We start from the raw sequence: 25,571 nt of genomic DNA on the forward strand, positions 1-25,571 counted from the left end.
AATCACTTGCAGTAACCGCTTTAGGATGTGCATGACAAGTATGAACAAAACCTTATAGGATTGATTTAAAATTATTTTTATGCTAAACCACCTCAAATAACATCTTTTCTTGTGACATTTTAAATAAGGGTAGTTTTGTACTTTTTGGCTATAAAGGTTATTTTCCAATTTGCTTAGAGCCACATACTTCTATGGTTAAAACCCCAATCCTGCAAAACTTCAGCATATATATTTAGTTTTAACTAGCCAAAAAAATTATTGACTAACAGGGTAAAGGTATTTATAAAATTTGAGTCTTGTTTGGTTTTCAGGAAATCTTTTTACATTCCTCCAAATACTTCAAGCAGTCCTTTTATTGAACAAAATATTCCTGCAAGGCTACAAAGGAGCCCCAAAATAAAAACAGAGATATCTGTATATTTCTCTAGGAAGGATAGTTTTTTCCATTTAAGTTTCAAATGGAAGAGAGAAGGAAGAAGAAAAGTCATAGCAGCACCTGTTACACTGCCTGTTAAACCCATCAACAGGGCGAAGTGTGGTATGAACATGGCCATCAGCAGAGTTAACAGGAGAAATGAGCCTCTTACGCCCACAGCAAACAGAGGAGATCTGTAATTGGAATGGTTGCCTCTAGTAATACAAGCACACACAATTTCTGTGGCTGCAAAAAAGGGCAAAGGGTAAGAAAGAAGAGCCTTGGTTAAGAGACACAAATTCACTAGGGTTTGAAGAAATGATGGCAGGTTGTCAGTAATAATTTCCTTTACCTGTTCACCCCAGGTCAAGAACGCAGTCAGTGCAAAGGTTGTTTTCAAGACACAAGCAAAAAAGTGAGTCCAGTTCAGCATACATCTAAATTCTCCTGGGTTTTTCATGTTACCTTCAAGTGTGGGAAGAAATATTTGCGAAGTGTAACTGAAGATGATCACCCCTACAGAGACCAAAAAGTCCTCAAACTCAATGGAGAGTCTGAATTTTGCCCAGGACCATTGATGTATTTGTGTGAGACAGTAAGTCATTACCACAAGGATGATAATGAAATGGACCAAGGAGCACAGCTGGCTGAGTTTGGAAACAATTTTGAGAGTCTTGATAAATATACAAGGCAGCAGTGTAACAAATGCAATTACAGACCAAGTTTTCTCAGTCACTGGTACATATGGAAAAATATGTGATAGCAAGTTCCCACTAACAACTAGATACAAAACACATGTCATGATCAGTTCCATCACTTGGGTCACATTGACAACTATACCACCTAGTTGGGGAAATAGCTTTTTGCAACAGGCATTTGCAATGTCTTCATAAGTGTCTCTCACTCTTATGAGCTGCCCGTCTTCATTTTCTTCATACAGGCAAGCGATTAGGATTTTACCTGTGTAACAGCATAATGCTGCAGCCAAGATAATAAGACACAGGCCACTGTATCCACTGTGGAGAAGAGCATATGGCAATCCTAGGACAAATATTCCCTGAAGAGGAAAAAGAAAGAAAACATAGCACAAAATCCCTGAGGCAAAATGTTTACTAGAAGACACACTCTTAAACCTGACCTCCCATTGAACATTGCTTTCACTTAACTGCACAGTGGAAGTAACTGCTAGATTCAGCTAACTAAATAACAACCATGAGAAAGGTGTTTATTTATGATAAATTAAATTATCAGCAAAAATAACAGCTCCTATTGACACATGTGTAATGATAAGCTAGGAAAAAGAGAATGTGACTGAATGATAGAGTCAGGCTCCTAGTTAATATTTAATGCTGATGTGATTAGAAGCACATTTTAGAAGGTTCATAGGCAGCTTTTCATTCAACATGCATATTAATGAGACAGGTTCTATATCAGTAAAATTAAGCAACCATAGCATCATCTGTACGAGTTTCATTCAAATTAAAAATAGCACTGTGTATAGATTCAGTAATGACAATTCTCTTCAGTCTAAAAATTGTTAACAGACCTCTGGAAAGAAAATGGCTTATGCTTGCAGCTTCTGTGTGCCTCATGCACCCTTTGCTCTTGTTAAGTCCATTGCTAAAGTGATTCTTCTCACAGTTGAGATTCCAGACTACAAACTTATTGAGGTGTTTAAAAATACATGTAAAATATACAGACATATGGTTCTCTAGACAATTTCTGAAAGGAAAATAATTGTACTTGTTTTATCCAGTAAAAAAGTGGCATTTTGGCTTCACAGAACACTATATGTCTTTGTCTTTTTCTCTCTTTCTTCTTTATATTTAAGGACAAACAACACTTTTATGTGGTTTAATTCCCATCAACACAAAACCAACCAACAAAACCCTTGAAAAATAGTTATTCACAGAAAGATCCAATTTAGAAAAGATGCTTCTGTGACATTTCTCTTTTTATGCTACAAAGCTGAAATTAAGCAATGCACATTAGTCAGACTGGTCAGGCATGTTTGTTCCTGATGACTGAAAAAAGGTAGGAAGGAAACAAAATACAATTAATGAGTTCTATAGAAATTTTTACTTCAGTACTTCTAACAGCACCAATGACATGATGAAATATGAGCATTTGTGCTCATCTTTGCTATTCCAGCCTGACAGAAAGATGTAAAAGATGTAAAAGATGTAAAATCTATTTCTGACTAAACCTGAGCAACCTCACCTGCTCTGCAAAACCGTGAATCCCTAACAGAAACAAGCCCCCTTGCAGAAGGGATGACCTACTCTTTCATTTCCTGATTGGGTGGTGTCCCTGACTGTTTTCAGGAATCAAAGCAGAGGAGGTGAGTTTAATGTTCTAAATCTTAGTTTCAGACTTTTCCGTCTACAGTCATGGGCATGAGAGGCCATGAGGCAGACAAGTGTTTCAAGCATGCTTCTTTCTGTCATTGGTATTTTCTATCAATAATAATCATCAATAAATAAAAAATATTCCTGTTTTCTTCCAGTCTTTTCTTCCTGTCTTTCTTCTTTCTATGACAGTCCTTTTCAGGTATATTGTAGGATGAGCATTAAACAGGAAAGAAAGATTAGAAGTTCTTAAATTAGAGCACTATTTTTTTCTCTAAGTCAATGGGAAAAATGGAGTGTCCATCACATGAATGAGCAGCATTGCCTGTTTCACTGGGCTTCCCTGTAGATTCAGATATCTTCAGCTTTCAGCTCAATTAGAGTTGGAAGAATCGTATTAAATACATTCTCTACTATGTTTCTTTTAAAAAGGTCTATGCCTTTATGTTCTGAAAGAGCAGTACTTCAGTTATTATTACTGATATAGTAATAAAGTTATTGACTAGATACCTTTTCTGGTTGTTTTCAGTGACTTCATTTACAGTGATGGCTTTATGTAAGTCACAGGTGCCATTTCATTTAAGAGCTGTGATGTTCAACTACATAGTTTGTGGAACTTCACTCACCCAAATCTCACCACACCAGTACCTTAGCTCTAGTCTAATCCAAGTCTCATGACTCAATTATTGTGCAGTGTAATTAGCATTTCTTTTGTACATGAGCTTCTCAGATGTGTTCAAAATTCTACCATTTGTGTCATCTAACAGCCTGCTTTCTTAAAAACACTAGATATCTGGCTGTATCCAGACTGCAAGTAGAACATGTGTAACTAGCTTTTGATATCATGCCATTTTTAATCATGGCTTTCACTGACTGGCAAGTTAGGTAGTTGCCTGAAGACCAAAATGTGATTTCTTCCCTATGAAAACAATCCTTGGAGAACATTTACATAGCAGATTGAGTTTAAAGCATTCACAGATAAACCAAGTATATGAAAAAACTGGGAAGATAAAAGCCGCAGAGCCATCTTCCACATTAACATAAGAGCAATGTTGTTTATGCAGTTTCTTGCAGTTTGTAGCAAGCTTATCTCATTTGTTCTGTACTCACAACGTTACTATTTTGCCCCTTAACCTACATTTGGGAGTTCAAACAGTATCTGCTGACCCAAAGGGTCACTGTATAATTAAATGGCAGGTAAGTGTCAGCACAGGCCCTACCCACACAATGGCTTCTTCCTTGCTGAATTTAGTCTATTAATGTTTATGTTAGTAGCCTCAACCTAAACAAAAGCATAAGTCTTTCAGAGATGTTATCATATGAGACATTTACAGTCCTCCCCACAGGTGTCTCCTTTTCCATACTTAATTCTTAGTTTAATCGGAGCATAACATATTTCTAACCCCTAACATCTCTTTGCTGTTGTTTATATCAAATAATTTTATTTGGTACCTAACACAGGTTGATTGAGGCAGGTTTTCTTGGGCTGATTTTTTTCTTGTATATCTTCTGATTTTAGACCATATTAAACAAACCCATTTTTTGCACTAAATATATTATTTCATAAAATTATATAACAATGATTGACAATTTAAAAGTTTAGAGTTCAGCATTTCTAAATTCAACCTTTCAACAGAAACTGTAAGATTTTCTTTAAGCTGATGTCTCTGAGAGTTTGTAAACAGAGTTTGTAAACTTAATCTTTCAGTTAATAATAGAAAGCAAATACTGAACGTAACTGGCTTTGCAGCTTTTTGGATATACAGCATGGTTAATAGAGAGAAATGGGTGAACTCTGAACATTCCAATACAGTGAGTATATGTGTGGTGAAAGGACAGTGCTTTTCCTGTCTTGCCAGAAATGGCTTTTCCATTAAGAAAAAAAAAAAAAAGGTTTAATGTATCATCACATCATCAAATTTCTACAAAATAGCCAGAAATGTGAGTGATGTCCATGAGAACTCAAAGAATGAAAGATCCTTTGTCAGACTTCAAAGTCCATTTTAGTTTGATCTTCTGTTCTTACCTTTCCAAAAGCAATACTTTCTGTTAGGACCATTTCCTGAATGTCACTAAGTTTAAATACTTTAGATTAAAATAAAAAGATACCGTTAATAAGCACTTTACTTTCATTATTATGTAACAGCACAGGCATTGAGCTGTGTTCTCTGAGTTAAAGCTGCCCTGCAACCTTAAAGCATTTCTTAAAGTAACTTATCTGTGGAAAATTCATCCTACATGAAGAAATCTTTCAGTGGATACTGATGAAGACGGCTTTTGTGCCCCTCTCATGAGGAGTGAGTGTACTGAGAAAGCAGAATATGTCAACATTTCACTGATCACAGATTCTTTGCTAGTGGAAAGGGACACACGTAATTCTTACAGCATTTGTCAATGCACATTTGGTCCAGCCGGGCCTCAGCACTTGGTCTCATTGAGTCTTCTGCTTCTGTGTTCTTGTGTCAAAATTATGGCACAGACAGCCTTGGCTGTGAGGCAGCAAAAGGAACTGTTTCTTAAATTACCTTCCAGCAGTTAGTTTTAGAGTTCTGTCTGAGAAATGTTCCTCTCTGAGTGATTCCATATCCAGCTGTTTTAGTGCATTGTCAAATATGTTAGCTCCAAATGTGCTGGTTTAAGGTGATCTGTTTACAAGATGGAATAGTACAGCGAAAATGGAACACAAAAAGTTCCATTTAAACATAAGAAAAAACTGTTTTACCGTGAGGTTGAGGGAGCCCTAGCACAGGCTGTCCAGGGAGGTTGTGGAGTCTCTTTCCTTGGAGGTCTTCAAGACCCACCTGGACACATTCCTATATGACCTGATCTAGGTGAACCTGCTTCTGCAGGGGTTTGGACTAGATGATCTCTAAAAGTCCCTTCCAACCTGTACCATTCTATGATTCTATGAAAAGCATACAGCTCATACAACTGGTTACAGGGAGATGAAGTCTTTTGAACAGTCGTCTGTCATAGCTAGTGGTTGTGTTATTTGCCATCACTCCATCCACCCTGTGTAGGGAGGGACCCCAAGCTTGCCCAGCAGGCTGCACCTTGCCTTGTCTCCCAAGGTGTTTGCAAGACTTGGGTACTTTCATCCTAGACTGAGGATGGAAGTGGAGTGTTCCTTGTCAATAATTGAATTCATGTGCTGGGATAGAGGTCATTGTCAAATGTACAGAGCAGACTTAGGTATAGGGAGCTGAGCCTAGAAAGAAGGAAGGACTGATGATTGAACTGATAATCAGATCTTGAAGAAGTGGCAAGGACAAGAGTAGAAAGGATGTGTATGGAAAGGTCAGTCTTAGCTAGAAGCTATTTATTAGGCATGTCAGAATAACCCTAGGCAAAAGCAACTAGAAGCTACCACCAGAAATCACCAATCCACCTACAAGTAGATTTCAGGATTTCCAAATAATATCTGCATATTAAAATATTTCTGTATTCATCGATGGTTTAATTGCAATATCTGAACTACATGGGAGTGTCTCCCACACCAGCAAGGCTAGCTGCTTGTTTAAAAGTACAATACGGTTGGATTAGTGTGGAATGCAAGAAGCGAGCCTTCTGCTATCATACCACTGTTTCACACTATTTCACCTCAGGGCAAGCAGCTCCCCAAGGAATGTGTTTAGAAAAATGCATAAATGAGCACAGTGAAGCACTCAGAAAATATTGAAATTCCTTAACGTTCAGTTTTAAGACCTTTTAATCCGAGGTAAAATGCTTCATTTCATAGGCTGCTTTAATCTGAAATATGACACTTTTCAGAACGAAGCTGATTGAAATCTAATTTAAAGGTAAAGAAGATCAGATAATAGTCAGAGTTGACACATGCCAAAAAACAATGAAATAAGACACAGTAAAAAGCAATACTAAGAAAAATATTTCACCTTAAGACTTAATCAGATGGAAAAATTAATTAAGAAATTAAAAATGATTTAACTGAAAATTATTCAGCTAGTACAGCTCCCCTTTATGCAGAATACATGTTAGTATACTTGACTGCTGAATTACCTCTGATTGTCTTTTTCACCATCTGTAGGCACTGAAATGATTCATTTATGCCTATTTTCCCAACTTTGTATTCAATTCCCTGCATGAACATGGGTTGGGCACAGAAACTATATGGGAATCTTCTTGGAAAAGTAGAGAGATAAATTCAAGAATCCTGCTTTTCAACATACTTCCACAAAATTTTAAATTATGTTGTTTAGCATTTAATATAGTTTTAAATAAATAATTTTCCTGAATGGATGCAAGCCAATGTTGCTGTGACATTTATATGAAGATGCAACTTTATTATCACTAAACTGAAAAAAAATAACCCAAAACAAATTCCTTAATCTCATGACATGATAATTAACCTCCATGGTCATTTTGTATCTTCTTCCAGATCACTTGTGACTATATTGAATAATACTGGACCAGATGCTGATAATTCTACAAGATAACCTCCTAACAGTACTGGAAAGTCATTGTTTTCACAATAGTTCCTCATTGACAATTACTTTTTTTCAGATCTGTCACTTAAGCAGTTGTTCATCCATTTTAAATGGATTCTATTGTTGCACTAATTTTTAAACCAGAATGTTGTGTATTAATGTGTCAAAATTCCTTTTAAAAGTCTAAATATGTTATTTATCTTTCACTGCCTGTGTTACAGTCTCATCAAAGAATTTTATCAAGTGTGTTTAATAAGGAGTGTAAGGACTCTTTCTGCAAACCTATAATGATTGACACTAATTATATTCCTAGCTTTTTATTCTGTATCAATTAAAACCTGTTTTAACAATTACAGTCTTTTTTCTCAGAATTGTTGCCAAGTTTCACTAGTGAGGATTTAACTGCATTTTAAAATATTGGAATGATATCCTCAGTCTTCTGAAAATTCTACATGTAATAGTGATTGAATAAGTGTTATCAGGTCAAATGTGCCTTTTGTTGTTTTGTTGTATTTTATGTCTTCCAAGTGCAAACTTGCTGAGCATTCTGCTTTCAAATATTAATCATGTATATCTTAACATGCATTTTACATAGTAGCTGCAGTTATTTAATAGTTAGCTGTTCAAGTCTAAGCTTAGAAAAAATAGGCACCTCAATTTGTAACCCACATCTATCTTAAGAGGGGTCATTAGCAGAGCTGAGACAAATTTCCTTTCAGAGGTGTCTGTTTCTCTTGCTGGGCATGAGAATATGCACACAATGGAGTGCAGACACACAGCTTAGAAACTCTGTGAGTTTTAAATGTCTCATGCAGAGTAGCATTCTGAAAATACCTATCCTGCAAATTACAAAATTACCCACTGTTCTCCTGTCCTATGAGCACATCCTCCTGATTCTCTGCAGACACTACTTGTGAACAGTTATGTCTTTTTTTTTTTTTTCAGAGTTAAGAGCAATTTTAGATCCTTCCTCCACCGTTAATGCAGGAAATCAGAGAAGCAAAATTCAGTGAGAGATCTCGGAGAAGAATAAGGTGATCTTAAACTATCAAATAGCTAAGCTGATTTTTCCCCCTCTTACATCCACATATTCAACAGCACTGGTGTGTTTGTCTTAGTGACTTGGCCAGGATCACTTGTGTGCAAAACAAGGACAGGAGAGGCTGGCAGTCATTTACTCACCATGACTCTGGTGTTCATCTTGACTGGTGATGACAAACAGATTTTGGATTTACCTTCTATACTCTTCTAGAATGGATGTAGTTTGAGATCTTTTGTCTTATTGTTTTGTCTCATCTCTCATAAATATTAGGCAAAATTCCTGAATTTCTCAGTAGTGTTGCTTTCTTTATCTACATGTTTAATCAATACTGTCCTCTACTTCATTCACTTAATTCTTATCTATAGGTTAGCTTTTCTATCTGTCCAGTTGAACACTTCCTGATTTATAATTTACAATTATTACTCTCACCATCCCTTTTTCCCTTTTTCTATTTAAAAAAAAAACCAAACTGATACATTCACTTCACACCTGAACTAGGAGGAATTTTAACACATAGGCACGCTATTTCTTAATTATGAGATGTGGCTTCTGGACATGTCATAAATTCTTGTTAAACAACTTTCAAATTGCTTTCACAATTGGCTGTCTGTATTTATTCTTCCTAATCAATTATCTCCCATAATTTCATCCAGGTTTGTAAAATTCACTGTTTTGAAGTACTGACTATATATATTACTCTTCTCTGTTTTCACATAACCAATGTAATTAGATCCACTGATCTGTTCATCTTTATTCAACATAATGAGGCTCAAAATAGAATTACCTTATGCTAGGTTGGATACTTTTTGTGTTAGATGATTATCATCTATCATTTTTAGAAACGTTAATGATGTTTTACTACAGACTGCAAACACCATCCAGCATAGGTCTTTAAAACTTAAGTCACGAAGAACAATACAATTTTACTTTCCAGACAATAGCTCTAACACAGATAATCATCTCTCTTACATAAAGACTCACTTATTTTACCTCCTCTTTTTTTGTTGTTGTTTTGTAAACACGCTTTATCTAAGTATTTTAAAATTTCTTTTGCATATATCAGCCCACCATGTATTTGCAATATCAGTTACATCCTATTCATATAATCATAGAATCATTATGGTTGGAAAAGACCTTTAAGATCATCAAGTCCAACTACTAACCTCACATTGCCAAACCCATCACTAAACTAAACCATATCTCTCAGCACTTCATCTATGTGTTGAGTATCTCTAGGGATAGTGACTCCACTGCCTCTTTGTGCAGCCCTTTCCAATGCTTAATAACACTCTTGGTAAAAAACTCTCTAATATCCAGTCTAAACCCCCCCATCACAACTTGAACACATTTCTTTGTGTCCCATCATTCATTACTGGAGAGAAGAGATTGACCCTCACCTCACTATAACTTCCTTTCAGAAAGCTGTAGAGAGTAATCATGTCTCCTCTCCACCTCTTCTTCTCCAGACTAAACATCCTCAGCTTCCTCAGCTGCTCCTTATAAGACCTGTTCTCCAGACCTTTTACCAGCTTCATTGTCCATCTCTGGACATGCTCCAGCACCACATTGTCTTAGTGAGGGGCACAGAACTAGACACAGGGTTTGAGATGTAGCCTCACCAGTTCTGAGTACAAATATTTCCTCCCAGCAGTAAGAATTGCCGGTTCCCTAGCTGGCTCCCCAGGCTCCTTGCACTGCTTTACAGACACCACTTGCTTCACAGTTTGAACACAGCTCAGCTGAGTTTGAATTAAAAATACTACAAGCTCTTCTGTGGAAAACTTGAAATATTGTCCATAGCCTGTGTGACCTTAGCAGCAGATCCATCTCCTTTAATGTCAGAGAAAAATCTTCCTTTAACTTCAGGGATAGTTGAATTAAGCCCCAGCAATCTTGGTTTTCCTGGGTTTTTTAAAATTCTTTCTTTCTGCCAATGTTGGTTTAGCTGCAGGGAAGAAAGCAGGTAAGGTGTTTATTCTGTGATTAATGCCTGCAATCACCTTATATAGTGAAAGAAACTTTAGAAGTGTTGTTCTGTCAATCCTTCAGGTCTCATAAGCAGATGATAAGGCAGATAAAACTGCTCAGGCGATGCTGTGATAAGATAAGCAAGTAAGGAAGACTCATGGTCTGCACTGCAAAATGTATGTGTCCATTTGACTGACAGAAGGTACTAATTTTGTTCAGATTAATCTTAAGAATCCTCTAAAGTTTAGAAAAGGGAACAGAGGAAAGAAAATGTCTCAACAAAAAAGGAATTGCTGCTATTGAGTGTGATAGCTGATCTCATTGGCTTTGTTATTTATTTAAATATTTCTTCTAAAACTGAAATAATAAGCTTAATGCTTAATTCTGCGTGGTTTGGTAGAAAATGTCAGTTCACATAAATTTAGAGCTATCTGCAAAATACACTGAATCATATGAAGTAAATCTCCCAAGCAAATTACCTGTTAAGAAAACACATTATTTTGCTTGGTCCCAAAGGAGAAAGCAGGCTTTGGTAAAAGAATGAGGGCTTTTATTATGTGTTATGTAGTGGAGATGAAAAAATGTGAGGCAGTCAAAACTAAAATAAACGTTATTTCAAAAGTTAATAATGGCAAGCAACATGGACTCTCTGGCTGCTTACCTGTTTCCCACATAATAGCTCATTGTGGATTCTCAAGTTTTTACCTGAAGTCAGGAAATTACTTAAAACATCCAATATGGCAACGTGCGAATGAGTTTCCATGAAAATGTGGCCAAAAGAGCTTGATGGGAGGCAGGTAGGAGACTTTGGGAAGCAAGAAGCAAAGGAAAGCCATGGGGAGCCAAATAACCTGAGTGCTCATGACATAACAAAAGAAAGAGTTAAATTCTTTTTTATTGGAAAAGAAAAAAAGAAAAATTGCTTAGGAAATTCAAACTCAGGCTAGGAGAAAGCATTTGGCTTTTTAGGAGTTTTATTTTTCGAATGCTACCTATATGGGATAACCCACAGTTCTTGTTACTTTTAGCAAGTAAGGCTGAAGAGGAAATGTAAAAAAACAAACCCGTACTACAAAGAACTTATGGGAGCAAGCCTTACATATCTCTGAGAGATGAAAAGGAAGCCAGGTTACATTTTATGGAAGTTGGATCATATTTTCTGAAAACTGGCATAGTATTTGTCATGACTGTATGCAGAATAAAAGTTGACTGAATCCTCCCCTGGCTAATACTATCCTGTTCTTTCCTCAGTACAGACTCAACCACTGATTTGAGGCAGACTCCTATTCAGGCTATAATGAATCCCAGAGCACAGTGTTTATACAGGAAAATTTGTCTTAGAGCACTGCCTGGAGAAAATACAGTTAGTAGGTCTGGATGAAAGACATAAATAGTGGTATACTATTATTTTTGGTCTCTAGGAACCAGTAAATTGATATGGAGTATCATAGTATATTCTGGAATACATGAGAAAAGATGTTATCCTACAATTAAGCTAGATATAGACAACAAATCTCCACTGTTTTTCCTCTCTTAACCTCAGTTAAACTTCAGTGGCACTCCTGGAGGTGTCTACCTTAAGGATTAAAGAAGCAACAGCTGATTTTACTGCTGATATTTCATCATGCACAGATACAGATAAAGTTGAGGTTGCAAATACGTTCTAATAAGGGAGATGTCACTCTCCTATAATGACATAAAAGATCACAACAATCTTAAAATTCCACAAAGTACAGTAATTCTGCTAATTTCAAGTAGATTAGAGAAACATTTCCAATGTATTTAACTAATAATAAATAGGAAAACAAAAGAGCAGAAAAGAAATGTGACAAAGTTTCCTGGCATGCCCTGAATACTCAGCATAAAAGCAAAGTTATCTGAACTCTCCTTTTTAAAAAAAATTTAATTTTAATTTAGTTATGCATTGCAAAAACAGGCATATGGCATCAGAAATACACGCTGAAGATATCTTCTTAAGGTCTCTAGAGCTAAAATACTTGAAATATTACTACTTGAAGAAGAATTTATCATTCTCTTTGTACAGATTAATCTCATTCAATGTTTACTCCCTAAACCAGACATTTAATGAATTTAACACAATGGCAGGAAAGACATACATCGCAAATATACCTTACTTTGATGCACACTTATTAGGGATGTGATTCCTAACCACTTAAGTAAATACAGCAAAAAGCAAAGGTAATCTGCTAGTTATGGAAAGGATGGATAGAAGTAAAGATCACCAGAGGACTAGTTACCCTAACATTGTAGGGCACTTATTTTGAGATTTGTGAATCTCCATCAGAGATGCCCACCACTCTGTGTCATCTGTAGAGTCAGATGAATTGCTTTACAAAGGCCGTGAGACTGTTAGGTGGCCTGAAAGAGCAAAGGAAGAGCAGAAAGATGGATAACTTGGGAATAGGACTGCACCAGGTGGAAAAATAGGTGTCATTAGGTTAACTGGAGAACATTGGAGCAACTGGGACAACTCAGGAAAAAAGCAGCCATCTATGAGAGGCAGAAACAAGGCCTGATTTCTTGGGAAGAGTATAGGAACTTTGCCAGAGTATGCAGGGGTGCAACTAGGAAGACTAGAGCCCTTCTTGAATTAAACCTGGCCAGGAAAGTTCAGGAAAATAAGAAGGGTTTTTTCAAGTACATCGGCAGCAAAAGGAAGATTAGGGCAAATGTGAGTCCACTGCTAAACACAGGGGGTGCCATGGTGATAGGATGCACAGAAGGCCAAACTACTGAATGACTTCCTTGCTTCAGCTGTTACAGCCAAAGCTGGCCCTTGGGAAGCCTAGTCCAGCAAGGATAGTAGGATGGTCTGGACAGCAGAGGACTTGCCCTGGGTGAAAGAGAAAGGAGTTGAAGATTGTTGACCAAGTTTAATGCTCGTAAGTCAGTGTGTCCTGATGGGATGCATCTGAAAGTGCTAAGGGAGCTGGCTGATGTGATTGCTAAGCCTCTTTCCATCATTAAAGTTCCATTTAAACATGAGAAAAAACTATTTTACTGTTCAGGTGAGGGAGTCCTGGCTCAGGCTGCCAAGGTAGGGTGTGGAGTCTCCTTCCTTGGAGGCCTTCAAGACCTTCCTGGACGCGTTCCTGTGCAAATTGATCTAGATGTATCTGCTTTTGCAGGGGGATTGGACTAGATGATCTGTAAAGATGTCTTCCAACATGTACTATTCTGGGATTCTATGATAAGGCTGTGAACCATGAGGTAGAAGTAAGTGTAGTTGAATATCATGGTCAAGAAACCACAAGGAAAAATGACTGGATATGAGAAATATCTAATTATAGGCATAAGACAGGAAAAAGTAGAAGGCTAGAGGAAAGGTATGCATTATGCAACTGATTATACTTTCTGATTAGGAAAGGACACTTTCTGAGGTGGAATGGCAGCTCTTCATAATTTAAGAAATAGTAAAGAGTCTCTAAAATCTCATCCAAGCAGCAGAGGGAAACCTACAATATTGGGCAGGTATTTTATTTTTGACTTGATTAGACAACACTAAAAAGTATAAAAGGAAGAGCTCTGATAGCTGCTGGCTTCCCAGCAAAAGTGAAAAAAGTCAGCAGGCAAGTAAATGCAACAAGAGCAGGAGTTAAACTCCAGATCCCAATTACAGCTTGGAAGATTTTTAAGTCCCTTAAGGGAAAGTGGCTGAGGAGATGTCATTTGGAGTTGCAGAAATCATGCAAACGAGACAAGAGAACAGCTTTAAAATGTAGCAAGATAGAATGACCTCATTGCTGACTTTGAACTATGATACAAACAATAAAATGAGAGAATTAAAAACCATCATAAAAGAAAAAAGATAGCTTCTTATAAATATCCAGAAAATAGCTTTCTTAGAAAAATAAAGTATCTTGCATTATATAATTTTAATACTCATATTCACATTTTTTCGAGCTTCAGTAGAATTATTTTTAATTTCTGAAATACACAGATTTATTTGGAATAAATCTATCAAATTAGAATGGATTTTAAAACTGAAAAAACCCATTCCTCTGCTCATCAGGGAAGAATTAGCCTGAATAAAACATGTTTCTGGAGGGGAAAGCAGCAATAGAAAACCTATCATGAATGGAAATACCCATGTACAGTAAAGGCAAAGGCTGAAGCTACCATTGCTACTGATAACATAAACAAAAAGACTTGCTCTAGGGACCTACAAAACATCATCTGCTGGTGCTGTTATTTATGTCAACTCAGGAAAAGGACTGAGAGAGATTGAAATGGATAGCAGAGTATCTGTGTATGAATTGAAGGGAATGTTTCCTCACTTTGACTCATATGTTTACATTTTGGAGAAGTAAATATTAAATTGTTTTTTTGGGTTTTTTTTGTTAGCTATTTAGTGAATGCAGTATTGTACATATGGCAAAACTAGTGCCACTGGCCAAGAATACAGAGAAACACTGCCTTCCAAGAAGCGTGATGTATGCAGGGAGAAGAAGGAGAATATATGCAAATAGAAGTCAATTTCCTTTATTTAGCTTTAGGGGCAAAACGTTTTATACAGCTTACTGTGCTGAAACTAGGTTACAATATATTATCTTCAGTACCATGTGTAATCAGTGTTTAGGTCTTTTTATTTTTGCAAATAGCTCCAGTTGCTCATTCAAACAGAGCTTGTGCCATTTCAGTGAATCTCCTGCCGTCAGGAATTATACACATTGAAGCAAAATGTAGATTAACTATCTATGGTTTGTGTGGAAGAAGCTTTACCATTTAGAAAATCTGCTACAGAAGCATTACTATCTCTGATTCTATCAGTACATTATAACAGTTCAGATGTCGTTTACTTTCAGTATTACATTCTTATACACACCTGTAGATGCTGAGCTCATCAGCCTTTATTCCTTGATGAATCCCAGGGCTCCCTTCTGAAAATTTGCTAATGGAAGTGAAGGAAGTTTATTAAAAAAACAGGAAAGGAATGCTATCTGACAAAACATTTTACTTTCTGCTGCCTATCACTCCTTCTCCTTGTCTTGGGAGGAATGTTGTCTTGGGAGGAATTATACGTCTGAGTATGGTTCATTAAAGCAAATTCACTGAAGTTACACACCTCATAAGTTTAAGAAGAGGAAGAGAAAGAACATTTTTAAGAATATTTTCCATCAGTGATAGCTGGTCAATGACATGTGCTCTAGAGAGACACAGGTCTATAAATGATCTTAGCCATAAAAGGCTGATAAATAATTATGATAGGTAATTTGGGCTTTATTTTGAAAGGTAACTGTCAAACATAATATCACAACAATAAAGTAAGTAGATAGAGAAATTCAAAGTTGCCTAATAATAGTGTTTTTAAATACCATGTGACTTGTCATGAATTTAAAAAGGAGAAATTATATCATCTGTTTTTATTCACCTTGTTAAAACTGCTCTCAGGAATAAATGAAGCTAAAAAGCATGGTAGAGTAATTTGATGTTAGTGAGAGAGTACATCAGCTATTCCCTTCACCTGAGGGAGCCAGAGATCCCTGTTGTGCAACAAGTCATGGTACCTTTGGTTCTCCCATGCAATAAAGTAATAATTTCAAGCAAATGACAGTTACTTGATCCTGTTTGGTAACATTTACTGTTTCAAAGGATATAATTTTCCTAATGGTACTATCCATTTAACTTTGTTGTCATGGCTCTGTCATTGTTTTTCTTGACCATTTAGATTTTTAAGATGGAATACCTATTTTAACGGCTGGATATTCTATAAGTACTTTTATCACATATATCTGCTGATTTGTCTTGTGCTCAGCCCCTACAATGTGTTTCAATAGCAAGGAGAATCCATTCTATATAGAAAAACGAGAGAAAATTGAGTCAAATGTCAAGCTGATTTATTATAGACCACATTTAAACAGTAATTATTTTGTAAAGACTTTCTGTAAAATAGAAAACATTCTCAGACTTATTTCAAAACTGTTCTCATTATTGGAACACCTGAAAGTCCTTGATCAGAATCCCATCTTGTAGGGCACTATGCAAAGAACAAAAAGATGACCACTTCTTAAAAAAAAAAAAACCAAAACCTAGGAGTAAGATAAAAGGAAACAAATACAGACAGGCAGAGGAGTCGGGGAAAGCTTGAATCCATATCGCAATGAGTCAAGAGAGTAGATGATGATTTATAGCTTATAAATGAATTTTTCAGCAGAAGGAAAATTCTAAGAGGATCAGAGGAGTGTAAAGAAATATTTTCATATAAGTTCATAGATATACTTAATTATTTAACAAATTGACAAAGGTAATTGTAACTGGAAAAAAAAAAGGAGATCTGATTCAATAGACAAATGGTAGATTGTTAAAGATGAGTAGCCTGCATTTTATTTGATAGCCGAAGAGATGCTTGCAAGAGCTGGTGGACACATGGGGTATAGAACTGCACCAGTTTTCCAGGTGGGTATGCATGGGGCAAACTTCGCAAGGTCAGGGAAGAGTATGTGTGCTGGTTTAACCCTGGCTGGATACCAGAGGCCGACCATGTTGTTCTATCACTTCCCCTCCTCAAATGGACAGGGAAGAGAGAAATATTAACAAAAGGCTCATGAGTTGAGATAAGGACAGGGAGATCACTCAGCAATTACCGTCACGAGTGAAACTGACTCAACTTGGGGAGAAATGGTTTGATTTCTTAACTATCAATCAGAACAGAGCAGGGAAATGAGAAACAAAAACTGAATTTTAAAACATCTCCTCCCCCTCCTCCCTTCTTTCTGAGTCTCTACTTCGTCACTCCCAGCAGTACAGGGGGATGGGGAATGGGGGTTACAGTCAGCAGCTCTTTTTAAAAGTAGCCACCTCTGTGGTTCTCCACTACCAAAAGCTAGTCACATAAACCTACTACAGTGCAATACTGTGACCCAGGTTGGGAATTTTTAGTGCTCAGATTTAGCCTTGTGAGTCACTAAATCCGACTATGGATTGATGAGGTTTTACAGTACAATTAAGTAGAAGCTGAACATAGTCTCAGTGTGAGTATTTAGAAGGAGGCCTGACTGAAACTGAAAAGTTGCTGCCGGATGATTTGCCTATATGGCAACAAGGACAAGTACATTCACAGGTGGTGAAGAAAGGTTGGTGTGGGCAGACTCTAGATGGAAGACAAGGAGTTCTGTTTATCTGCTTCTACTGACTGCTGAGCAGATAGACCAATATTTTGTGTGGGCAGCAGAGAGATCTAAATAAGACACGAACTTGAACTGACCTGGGAAAACACACTCTGCTGTCGTCACACCCTCCCACAGGTGATGAAGGATGTGCTGTCTAGCAGCAATACCTCTAGCAGCCCCAAGAGTCTGAGTTTGCTTCAAGTGACAGCCTCAGGTATCAAGGCAGGAGGTAGATGTTCCCTGAGCTCAGGGGTGGATAGGAGCAAATGAGCAGCTAGGAGGAAGAGTGGCTATTAGCCAAGGCTAAACTGCCACACTATTGTATACTTAGTTGCTCATTTGTCCTTTTAGGTGCACAAAATTTCAGCCACCAGCTACTTCATGTTGGAGGATTATAGCCTCACATCTTTAAAATATTTGTTCTAAAAGATTAATTGTGGTAGATTTTCCAGATGAAAATATTTTCAAGCTTAATGATAAGTAAACAGTCAACAAGAAGTCTCTGCTTCCAAGAAACGGGTACTTGCAAATTCCAAAACACTTTCCTGACCAGACTATTGCAAACTGGACATCAGCCCCAGAGTAAGTATGCTATGCAGTACAGTGACTTAGCTGCCGTTTCTAAGAATAACCTGCAAGGTACAAGACAAGAGGGGTTTCAGTCGAGTTGTTGGAAATTATAGATAATTGATACTGCTAAAAATCAAGTGTCAAATAAAAACTTTCTTGAAATACAAGATTATAATTTGAGGTTCTGAACAGATCTACTCAGATTTCTTTAAGGACAACAGCACTTCTGGCTACAGTTATCAAAAAGATATAACATTAGATAGGTATGTCAGTAAAATTCAGGTAAAAATCAGTTAAAGATGAAAAATGAACCTATGGGTTACGGATAAATATTTTAAAATACACCTATCTTATATCCAATATAATTGAGATATTCAGATTTAAGGCGAAGGTTGTATGTTAAATTATCATAGAATCATAGGGGTTTGGAAGAGACTTTTAGAGATCTTCTAGTCCAACTCCCCTGCCGAAGCAGGTCGACCTAGATCAGGCCACATAGGAATGTGTCCAGGCAGGTCTTGAAGATCTCCAAGGAAGAAGACTCCACAATCTCGCTGGGCAGCCTGCTTAAATGGAATTTTTGGTGTTCCAGCTTCATCCCATTGCCCCTCATCCTGTCACTGGATAACATGGAAAAAAGAGATGTCCTAGCCTCCTGATATCCACCATTTATATACTTACAAATACTAATGACACCCCCCCCTCAATCTCCTCTAGACTCAACAGCCCCAGTTCCTGCAGGATTTCCATATAAGGAAGATGCTCTAGACTCCTGATCATCTTGGTGGCCCTAAATAATATATTTATGTTGAGTATTATACTTTGGAATATCTCCCTTTCATTTCGTATGACATACCTCATATGGTAATTAACTTAAAACATATCAACATCATAAATTATTGACTACTGTATATCAGTGTTAGCCTATTGAGAGTATTAATTTATGAAGGAGAAAGAGATACAGGTTCTGTAATTCTCCTACAATTCATCTACTAGGAGATGATATTTTGGACCCACGGTGTGAGTAAGGATAATCTAAGGACTGCTTTAACTTCTTTAGTTTTTTAATATATTATTTTAATGCCTAGAAGGCTGTAAGAATTCCAAAACTTTAATACATTAGTTTTGTAACCCTAATATGGTGCTTTCTAAACCAATTGTCGGTATGTTGGGACTCTGTATGTCCAGGGAATAACTTGTGGAGTAGTTATGCTATATCACAGCTCCTACACACTGATAAATCTTACACAGAGGAGCTATGGAAAACTGATTTCCCATTCCTAAGATTTTCATAAAACTTACAGTAGAATATACTGATGTAAATCCATTCAATGCACCCTCCATCCGTTCATTGCCCAGATGATGTGACAAATAGAATAAAAGGTAAAAACCTACTTAAACTCCAACTTAAATTCCATGAGAACAATCCAAATATTTCTTCTTGGAACAAGAAACAACTTTAGATGAGCCACCTCTGTGTTTAGGAGTTCTGGCTTCATAACATTTTTAGCATGTGCAGCTGACCAGGGGAAAAGTAGACTGATATAGTGTATTCTCTAATAAAATTTATGGGAATGGCAGTTAGTTAACTCAAAATAAATCCCCTGCATAATGTTTACATGTCAAATAAAGATATTTCTGTGAATTAGATATTATTTCATTGTGGCAGGACAACATGCTTTTGATAAAAAGCTTTTGATATAAAATGCAGGGTCAGGAATAGAGAGAGCATACATTCTGTGCTATATGAATATGTGCACTAAACTAAAGAAATCTACTGTAGAATCTGAGCTAAAACAAAAGGTTATGTGAAATAGTGAAGTATGCATGGAAACTTTTTTTCTCCCAGGGAAAATCCAAAGAGAAAATCTGGACACAAACATTTTTAACAGAGTCTTCTTCTCTAATCTTATATTTTATTTTCCCCTGATATTTTATCAGTTGCATTGTGTAAGGATGACATTCAATTGTAGCAAAAAAACAGATCTCTGTTTAGGTGGTTCTCACCAGGCTCTAGGTGCTTTTTTCGGGTGGGCAGTTGTGGCAATATGGGCCTGTGGTTGCAAACCTATGAAAAGTAGATTTGGCCAGTACTGCAGGTGCATTTCAGCTAAAATCATATTAACTGGCATTTTTATGTGCACCACAATAGTCCTAAAGTCTTGGAATCATACTTTGGGCTGTAATTTTTTATGATCTCCATTTAGAAACTTGACTTACTGTTCCTAGGTCAGACATCAGCGTCAGGCACCTCCCTTTAATTCTCAGTCCCACCTCCTGCAGTGAAATGCAGAAGTTTGTTTCCCTCAGATGTCTATAATTTAGTTCAGAGTGCAACTTTAGTTTCAATGTATAATTCAAGGAAGTTACTGCTCTGAGCACGGAAAGGATTGACCTTTGTTCTGATGTCTGGAAAAGAAACACTTAAGATCAAGTATTGCAGTTAAGACCTAAGTGGTTATTTAGTTAAATGTGACTAAATTATCTAAGGCTGATGATGAGAAGATTTGTATTGCGGTTTGTTCAAGGATCTGATGGCAAAACCGTTTTGCTTTCTAAGCACACAAGTATGTAAATATTTATATTTAGAAAATGCTTAAATACAGTGTCAGCAAAGCTTCATAGAAGAGGTGTTTATACATCCTAAAAAGATCATAGAATCATGGAACTGTAGAATCATTTCAGCTGGAAGAGACCTTTAAGAACATCAAGTCCAGACTTTGTCCTAGCCTTATCAACCACTAGACCATTTCCCTAAGTGCAACGTGTTTGCCGTTATATCTTTAGGGGCATGTCTGCTAATACTCAGTGTCGCTGTGTTTTCTATTTAAGTTGTTGATACTCAATAAGCACTCAATATACATTCAGTCTATGTTAGGGAGATGAAGGCAAGTGACTCAGAAGAAGCACCACAGAAAAGCAAATATTAACTATGAGATATTCTGAAGTGAATCTTTTACAGTTATGTTAACAAAAATGATACAAATTGGAACCCAATATGGAAATGTATCTATAATGATACGCTGTGAAGGATATACAGACATACACTTCCATTTTTAAAAATGACGACTATTGAAGTGTTGAGTCTTTTCTAAACTAATGGACAATACACAGAATATAAATATAATGAACATATTAATGCTCACTACAGTAATATTTCTTAAATTATTATTGCCACAGTCTTAAAGAAATATTACTAGTAATAATTTCATTATTGTTATTCCTAGAAGCACTTGCCATAGACAAGTAGCTTATTGTGTTACTCTGATCATGGAACAAGAAAACAGCCTCTGCCATAGGTATTTCTAATCTTTGTATGACTAATCTGTGTAAAAGGCAGGAGACAAAAGATGGCTACATTAGCCATCACACGTGACGAATCAAACAGCACATTCAGTATGCTTTGATATGTCATGTTTTACCAAATGTCCAGGGAAGAATTGTGCTCTAAAATTATGTTGGATTTTAAAGATTATGAAAACATCATAATATCAAAAGTACTTTGGAGCTGCCTGGTAGAGTGGTTGACTTTTTTTATGCTGTTAAATTTGTTTGTGCTCCTGGGACCTGAGAGGAGATAGATTCATTATGATGTAAACTGTAGTTATGCCGAGATGAACATAATTTGACTTCTTCCCATTATTTAATTTCTTCCTTTTCTTTCTCTTGGGTTTTCTCCATTCTTTTTAATTTTGTACACATTCATGATGTTATAGACTGAATGCTTTTGACTTTTTCTTTCTTGGACAAACATTCTCTGTACAGAATTTTACAAAAATTCTGCTACATGTGGCTGGCAAATAAATAGATTTTATTGTCCTTTGGTTCTGCTGTGAAATGCTGTACCATTAGAATTTAACTTTCTTCCTTGTGACTATTAATTTGCTGAAGTCAGTACAAATTTTTTTTGTGTTTTACAGCTATATACAAACAAAATCAACTTGCATCACTCTGATGATGCTGTTCATTTTCCCTTTTGAAATAACTCAGCTTTATGGTCTCTGTCCTTAGCTAGATTAACTGGGTACAGGTTTTTATTTGCCTACACGATACAGTGTTGGCATATGAAACATGTTTCCCTGGAAACTTTAAATGGCTGAAGCAATCATTTGCACATACACTATTGTTATCAAAAGTGCACATTTCTTCAGTTGCAGTTAGGAACAAAATAAAAATCTCTGTTTGAAAATATTTGCATTTAGAAGACTGTAAGAAAACCTTTGTATTTAATTTCAGAGACCAAAGAATTAATCATTCCCATAATAAATCGGGATTGTGAAACAATTTCACTTTTAGACTAATTGTATTCACTGGAATACTACTTGGAACATTTCAGAATTCTGCTGAAATATTTACCTCTAATTGCCATGCAAAACACTTCTGCCCTTTCCTCTGGGTAGGGCAAAAACAGCTGTCATTTTAGCATAGATTGTCATCACCAGTCAAGAACATTTATATTGTTTTAATCATTCTGTTCACAACTCAGACTTTCTCTTTGAAGTTATTCATAGAAATTTCTTCAAACTGTTATACATTAGTGACAAGATGGCCATTTAGAATTCTCTCCTCTCTCCTCCTCTCCTGCCTTTCTCCTTCCCTCTCTCTGCTCTCTACTTTTATTTTTAAACCAGATGCCAAGGTATTTAGAAATAAGAACTATACACCTGTGTATGTACACCTATGTATGTAGATTCCCATATACACACAGTTTCAAAATGTAGTGTTAGGACACTACAGCTGTGCTGTTAACAAAACTGCAGTTCCCAGGCTTTGCCATCCTCAGCCTGCCTTAAGAGGAAAGCTCAGTACAGCTGAAGCAAACCACTCTTTTAATGCCAATTTCTAAAATATTTGACCAAATTAAATCCAATACCATTATGCCACACTCAGAATGCTGAGTTTTGACTAAGATCATAATAACCAATCTGATTGGATCATTTAGCTTAAGTATATCCTGGTTTTAAATAGGCAACCCTACATTTTGTAGTGTTTTTGGACTGTTCTATAGGTCTATTTTTTAACTGGAAGCTGTAATATTAAAAATTAATAGCATTTACATACATAATTTCATTCAGGAACTTTTAGGCACTTAGATGTATTTACAGGTGCACTATTACTCCTGTTCTTCATAAAGAGAAATAATGGGTGAGACAAAACCTGACTTGCCAAAAGGTCATTCAGTAAATATTGGAAAAAATTAACTTCTAGAATGAAACTTAGGCTCCAATGAAATCAAAGGCAAAACTCAGAGAGAGTCATGACTAGATACTGCTGAGGGAGACTGAAGATAAAACGTGTTACTAGAAAGTAGCTCGGCTATTTTAGGACTTCACACTTTTATTCACAGCTGAACACTTTCTGAGTATGATATGCTACAGTGTCCTAGATGTTATTGCATTGGCTCTCATGTGGTGGTGCTCATGTTTGAAAATACAGTAGGGTTAGAAATATGTCCTTTTACTCCTCCTTTGGAGAGCTGAGGGACAAACCACATACATAAACAGATGTTCATTGACATCATCACAGACTTGTGTGACACAGAAGGGATTATTTTTCTATTACTAAGGTTATATAAAAACTGCTCAAGTAACAGTTACTAGAACTAGATATGTCTGTGGATACTGCTTTCTTCTTAGCATGTCAGACAGAAAGTTGGTGGTAATGATAGAATTATGTAAGGAAATGAATCACAAAAGGTGAGAAAAAGAATCTGAAACATTTAATGCTAAATTTAAGGATGCAGAAAGATACCAAAATTCCACACAGAATGCTGGGACCAAATGCTTTCAGTCTTTTCAACTCGACTATTCTCTTTAAAATTGACAAGTACTGTTGCACTTCTTGTGCTTCATGCTCCAATTTATAATCTAGTCTAACTTACATGTCAGTAAATGTATGTCTGATGTCAGTCTGGCTCTTACTATCCCCTTTTTATTAGATGGTTGCCTCACATTTCTGTCAAACATCTCTGTCACTGAAATCAACTGTACTTTTATTAAAGATAACATCTGCACTTCCAAAACAAATGCCATCATTTTCACTTAGTATAAATATTTTTTAAACTTTAGATAACATCTATCCATTCCCTTTGGAACTTTATTTTTACAGCATGCTATTTTTACACAGAAAAGTTGAAATTTATTAGTAACAAATTCATAGAAATCTCTTAAAATAGTGCAAAATTATGATACATTTAAGAAAAATAAAGCTATGGTTTTTAAAATGATGACTATAATGACTGGGGAAGTAAAAAGTTACCTGAATGGCATTTGTTACATTCCATCCTGCTTCCCAGCTGGTGATCAATTTAACCTGAGCACGTGGCAGGGAAGCTGGAGACTTGTATTCTGGTTTTTGGTGGCAAACATCAAGCTCAAAGTTCAAGGGTCCATTTGGTTCCTCTCTCTCCTCACTGTGAGCTCTGTTCAGTTCATCTCTTCTAGTAAAATTCACATGCTCTTCATCAGTGTCTGGGCAGCTGTCCCATCTCATCATTCCCCAAAAGAGAGATGGCGTTTCCCTAAAGCAGTTGAAAATAGATGAAAAAGTCTGCTTCAGGTGAGACATCCTGAATACTGAATATCCAAGTAAAATCTTTCCTTAAATATGGGTTTTTTTTTTTTCAGCAGTTGTACTTTGAGAATCCTTTTTTTTTTTTTTTAGGTTAGCCTTGATATTGTAGCTGTGATCAATGTCCTTAGTTCATTGATTTGTGCCGGTTTCAAATGCCCACTAAAGAAATATCTCCAGGGTCTTCAACATACTGCTCAGAGTAGTCTGCGACGAGATTTAGTAGTCTGCAAGCGGCAATTTACAATTCAAATCCTTTTTCCATTTACCTATGGTATCTATGTGGATCAGTCATTCATGAAGCATCTACAGGTTGCTACAAGATTTTTTTCCTGGAAATTATGCATGTTTCTAATACAAATAGATAGTTCTGCCAAAAGGAAAAAAAATGCTTCATTAAAAACTAGAGTTGATGGACTGATTGCTAAATAAATGCATATAAAGAAGTTCACTTTTCCAGATGTGAGAATTTTCTGCTCTGTTTTAGCGTCTACAGAGGTCAGTAGAACTTTAAAAATGTTCCTTAAAAAGCTCAAAGTTGCAAGAAAAAAAGGTTGCTTGTTCATAATTATGTCTAATTCACAGTTGCTTGCAACACTTAGGAGCTGTTACAATATGTTTACTGTAAGGATGTAAATGGTGATACATTATGGTTATTCATACTATAAAATCATACAAATAATATTTATGAAAGTATCCTCTTCTTTCCTTGCATGAACTGTGAAATTTGTGAAAGGTAATGAGAGAGAGATGGGTTGTACAGTTGTAGGGTTATTTACGTCCATTTTCATTTGTTGTTTCCCATGCTTGCCTTATACCCTTTTCCCTCTTTGCCTCTTTATTAAGAGTACTGGGTTTTAACAGCTGTATTTCTATATTAACAATTGAATAACTGGTAGAACATTGCTCATCATGCTGGAAATAAGTATTTGCTTTTGAAAGGTCTTAACTGGACCATATGAAATCAATTACAGTCTTTGTTTACACTAGCATGTCCTTGTTAGCTGAAGTTTCAGGAATTCTCAAAAATAAATTCAGAAGTTTATATTTCTGAACTAGAATATCTGAATTTTCTGCCAGATT

The 25,571-nt window shown here is 36.3% G+C and overlaps 1 protein-coding gene across 1 annotated transcript in view; it reads right to left on the reverse strand.

The window, feature by feature from the left end:
* Positions 1-320: 320 nt before the first annotated feature.
* Positions 321-25,571, reverse strand: part of LOC104552186 (vesicular inhibitory amino acid transporter) — a 47,562-nt gene continuing 22,311 nt past the window's right edge. Inside the window, exons 2-3 of the mRNA XM_061989616.1 lie at positions 24,177-24,438; positions 321-1,472 (exon numbers count right to left, since the gene is read on the reverse strand). Coding sequence (XP_061845600.1) covers positions 321-1,472; positions 24,177-24,438 — 1,414 coding nt within the window. The remainder of the gene's footprint in view (positions 1,473-24,176; positions 24,439-25,571) is intronic.

Source organism: Colius striatus, chromosome 2 (assembly GCF_028858725.1).
Source record: "Colius striatus isolate bColStr4 chromosome 2, bColStr4.1.hap1, whole genome shotgun sequence".
Classification (NCBI taxonomy): domain Eukaryota; kingdom Metazoa; phylum Chordata; class Aves; order Coliiformes; family Coliidae; genus Colius; species Colius striatus.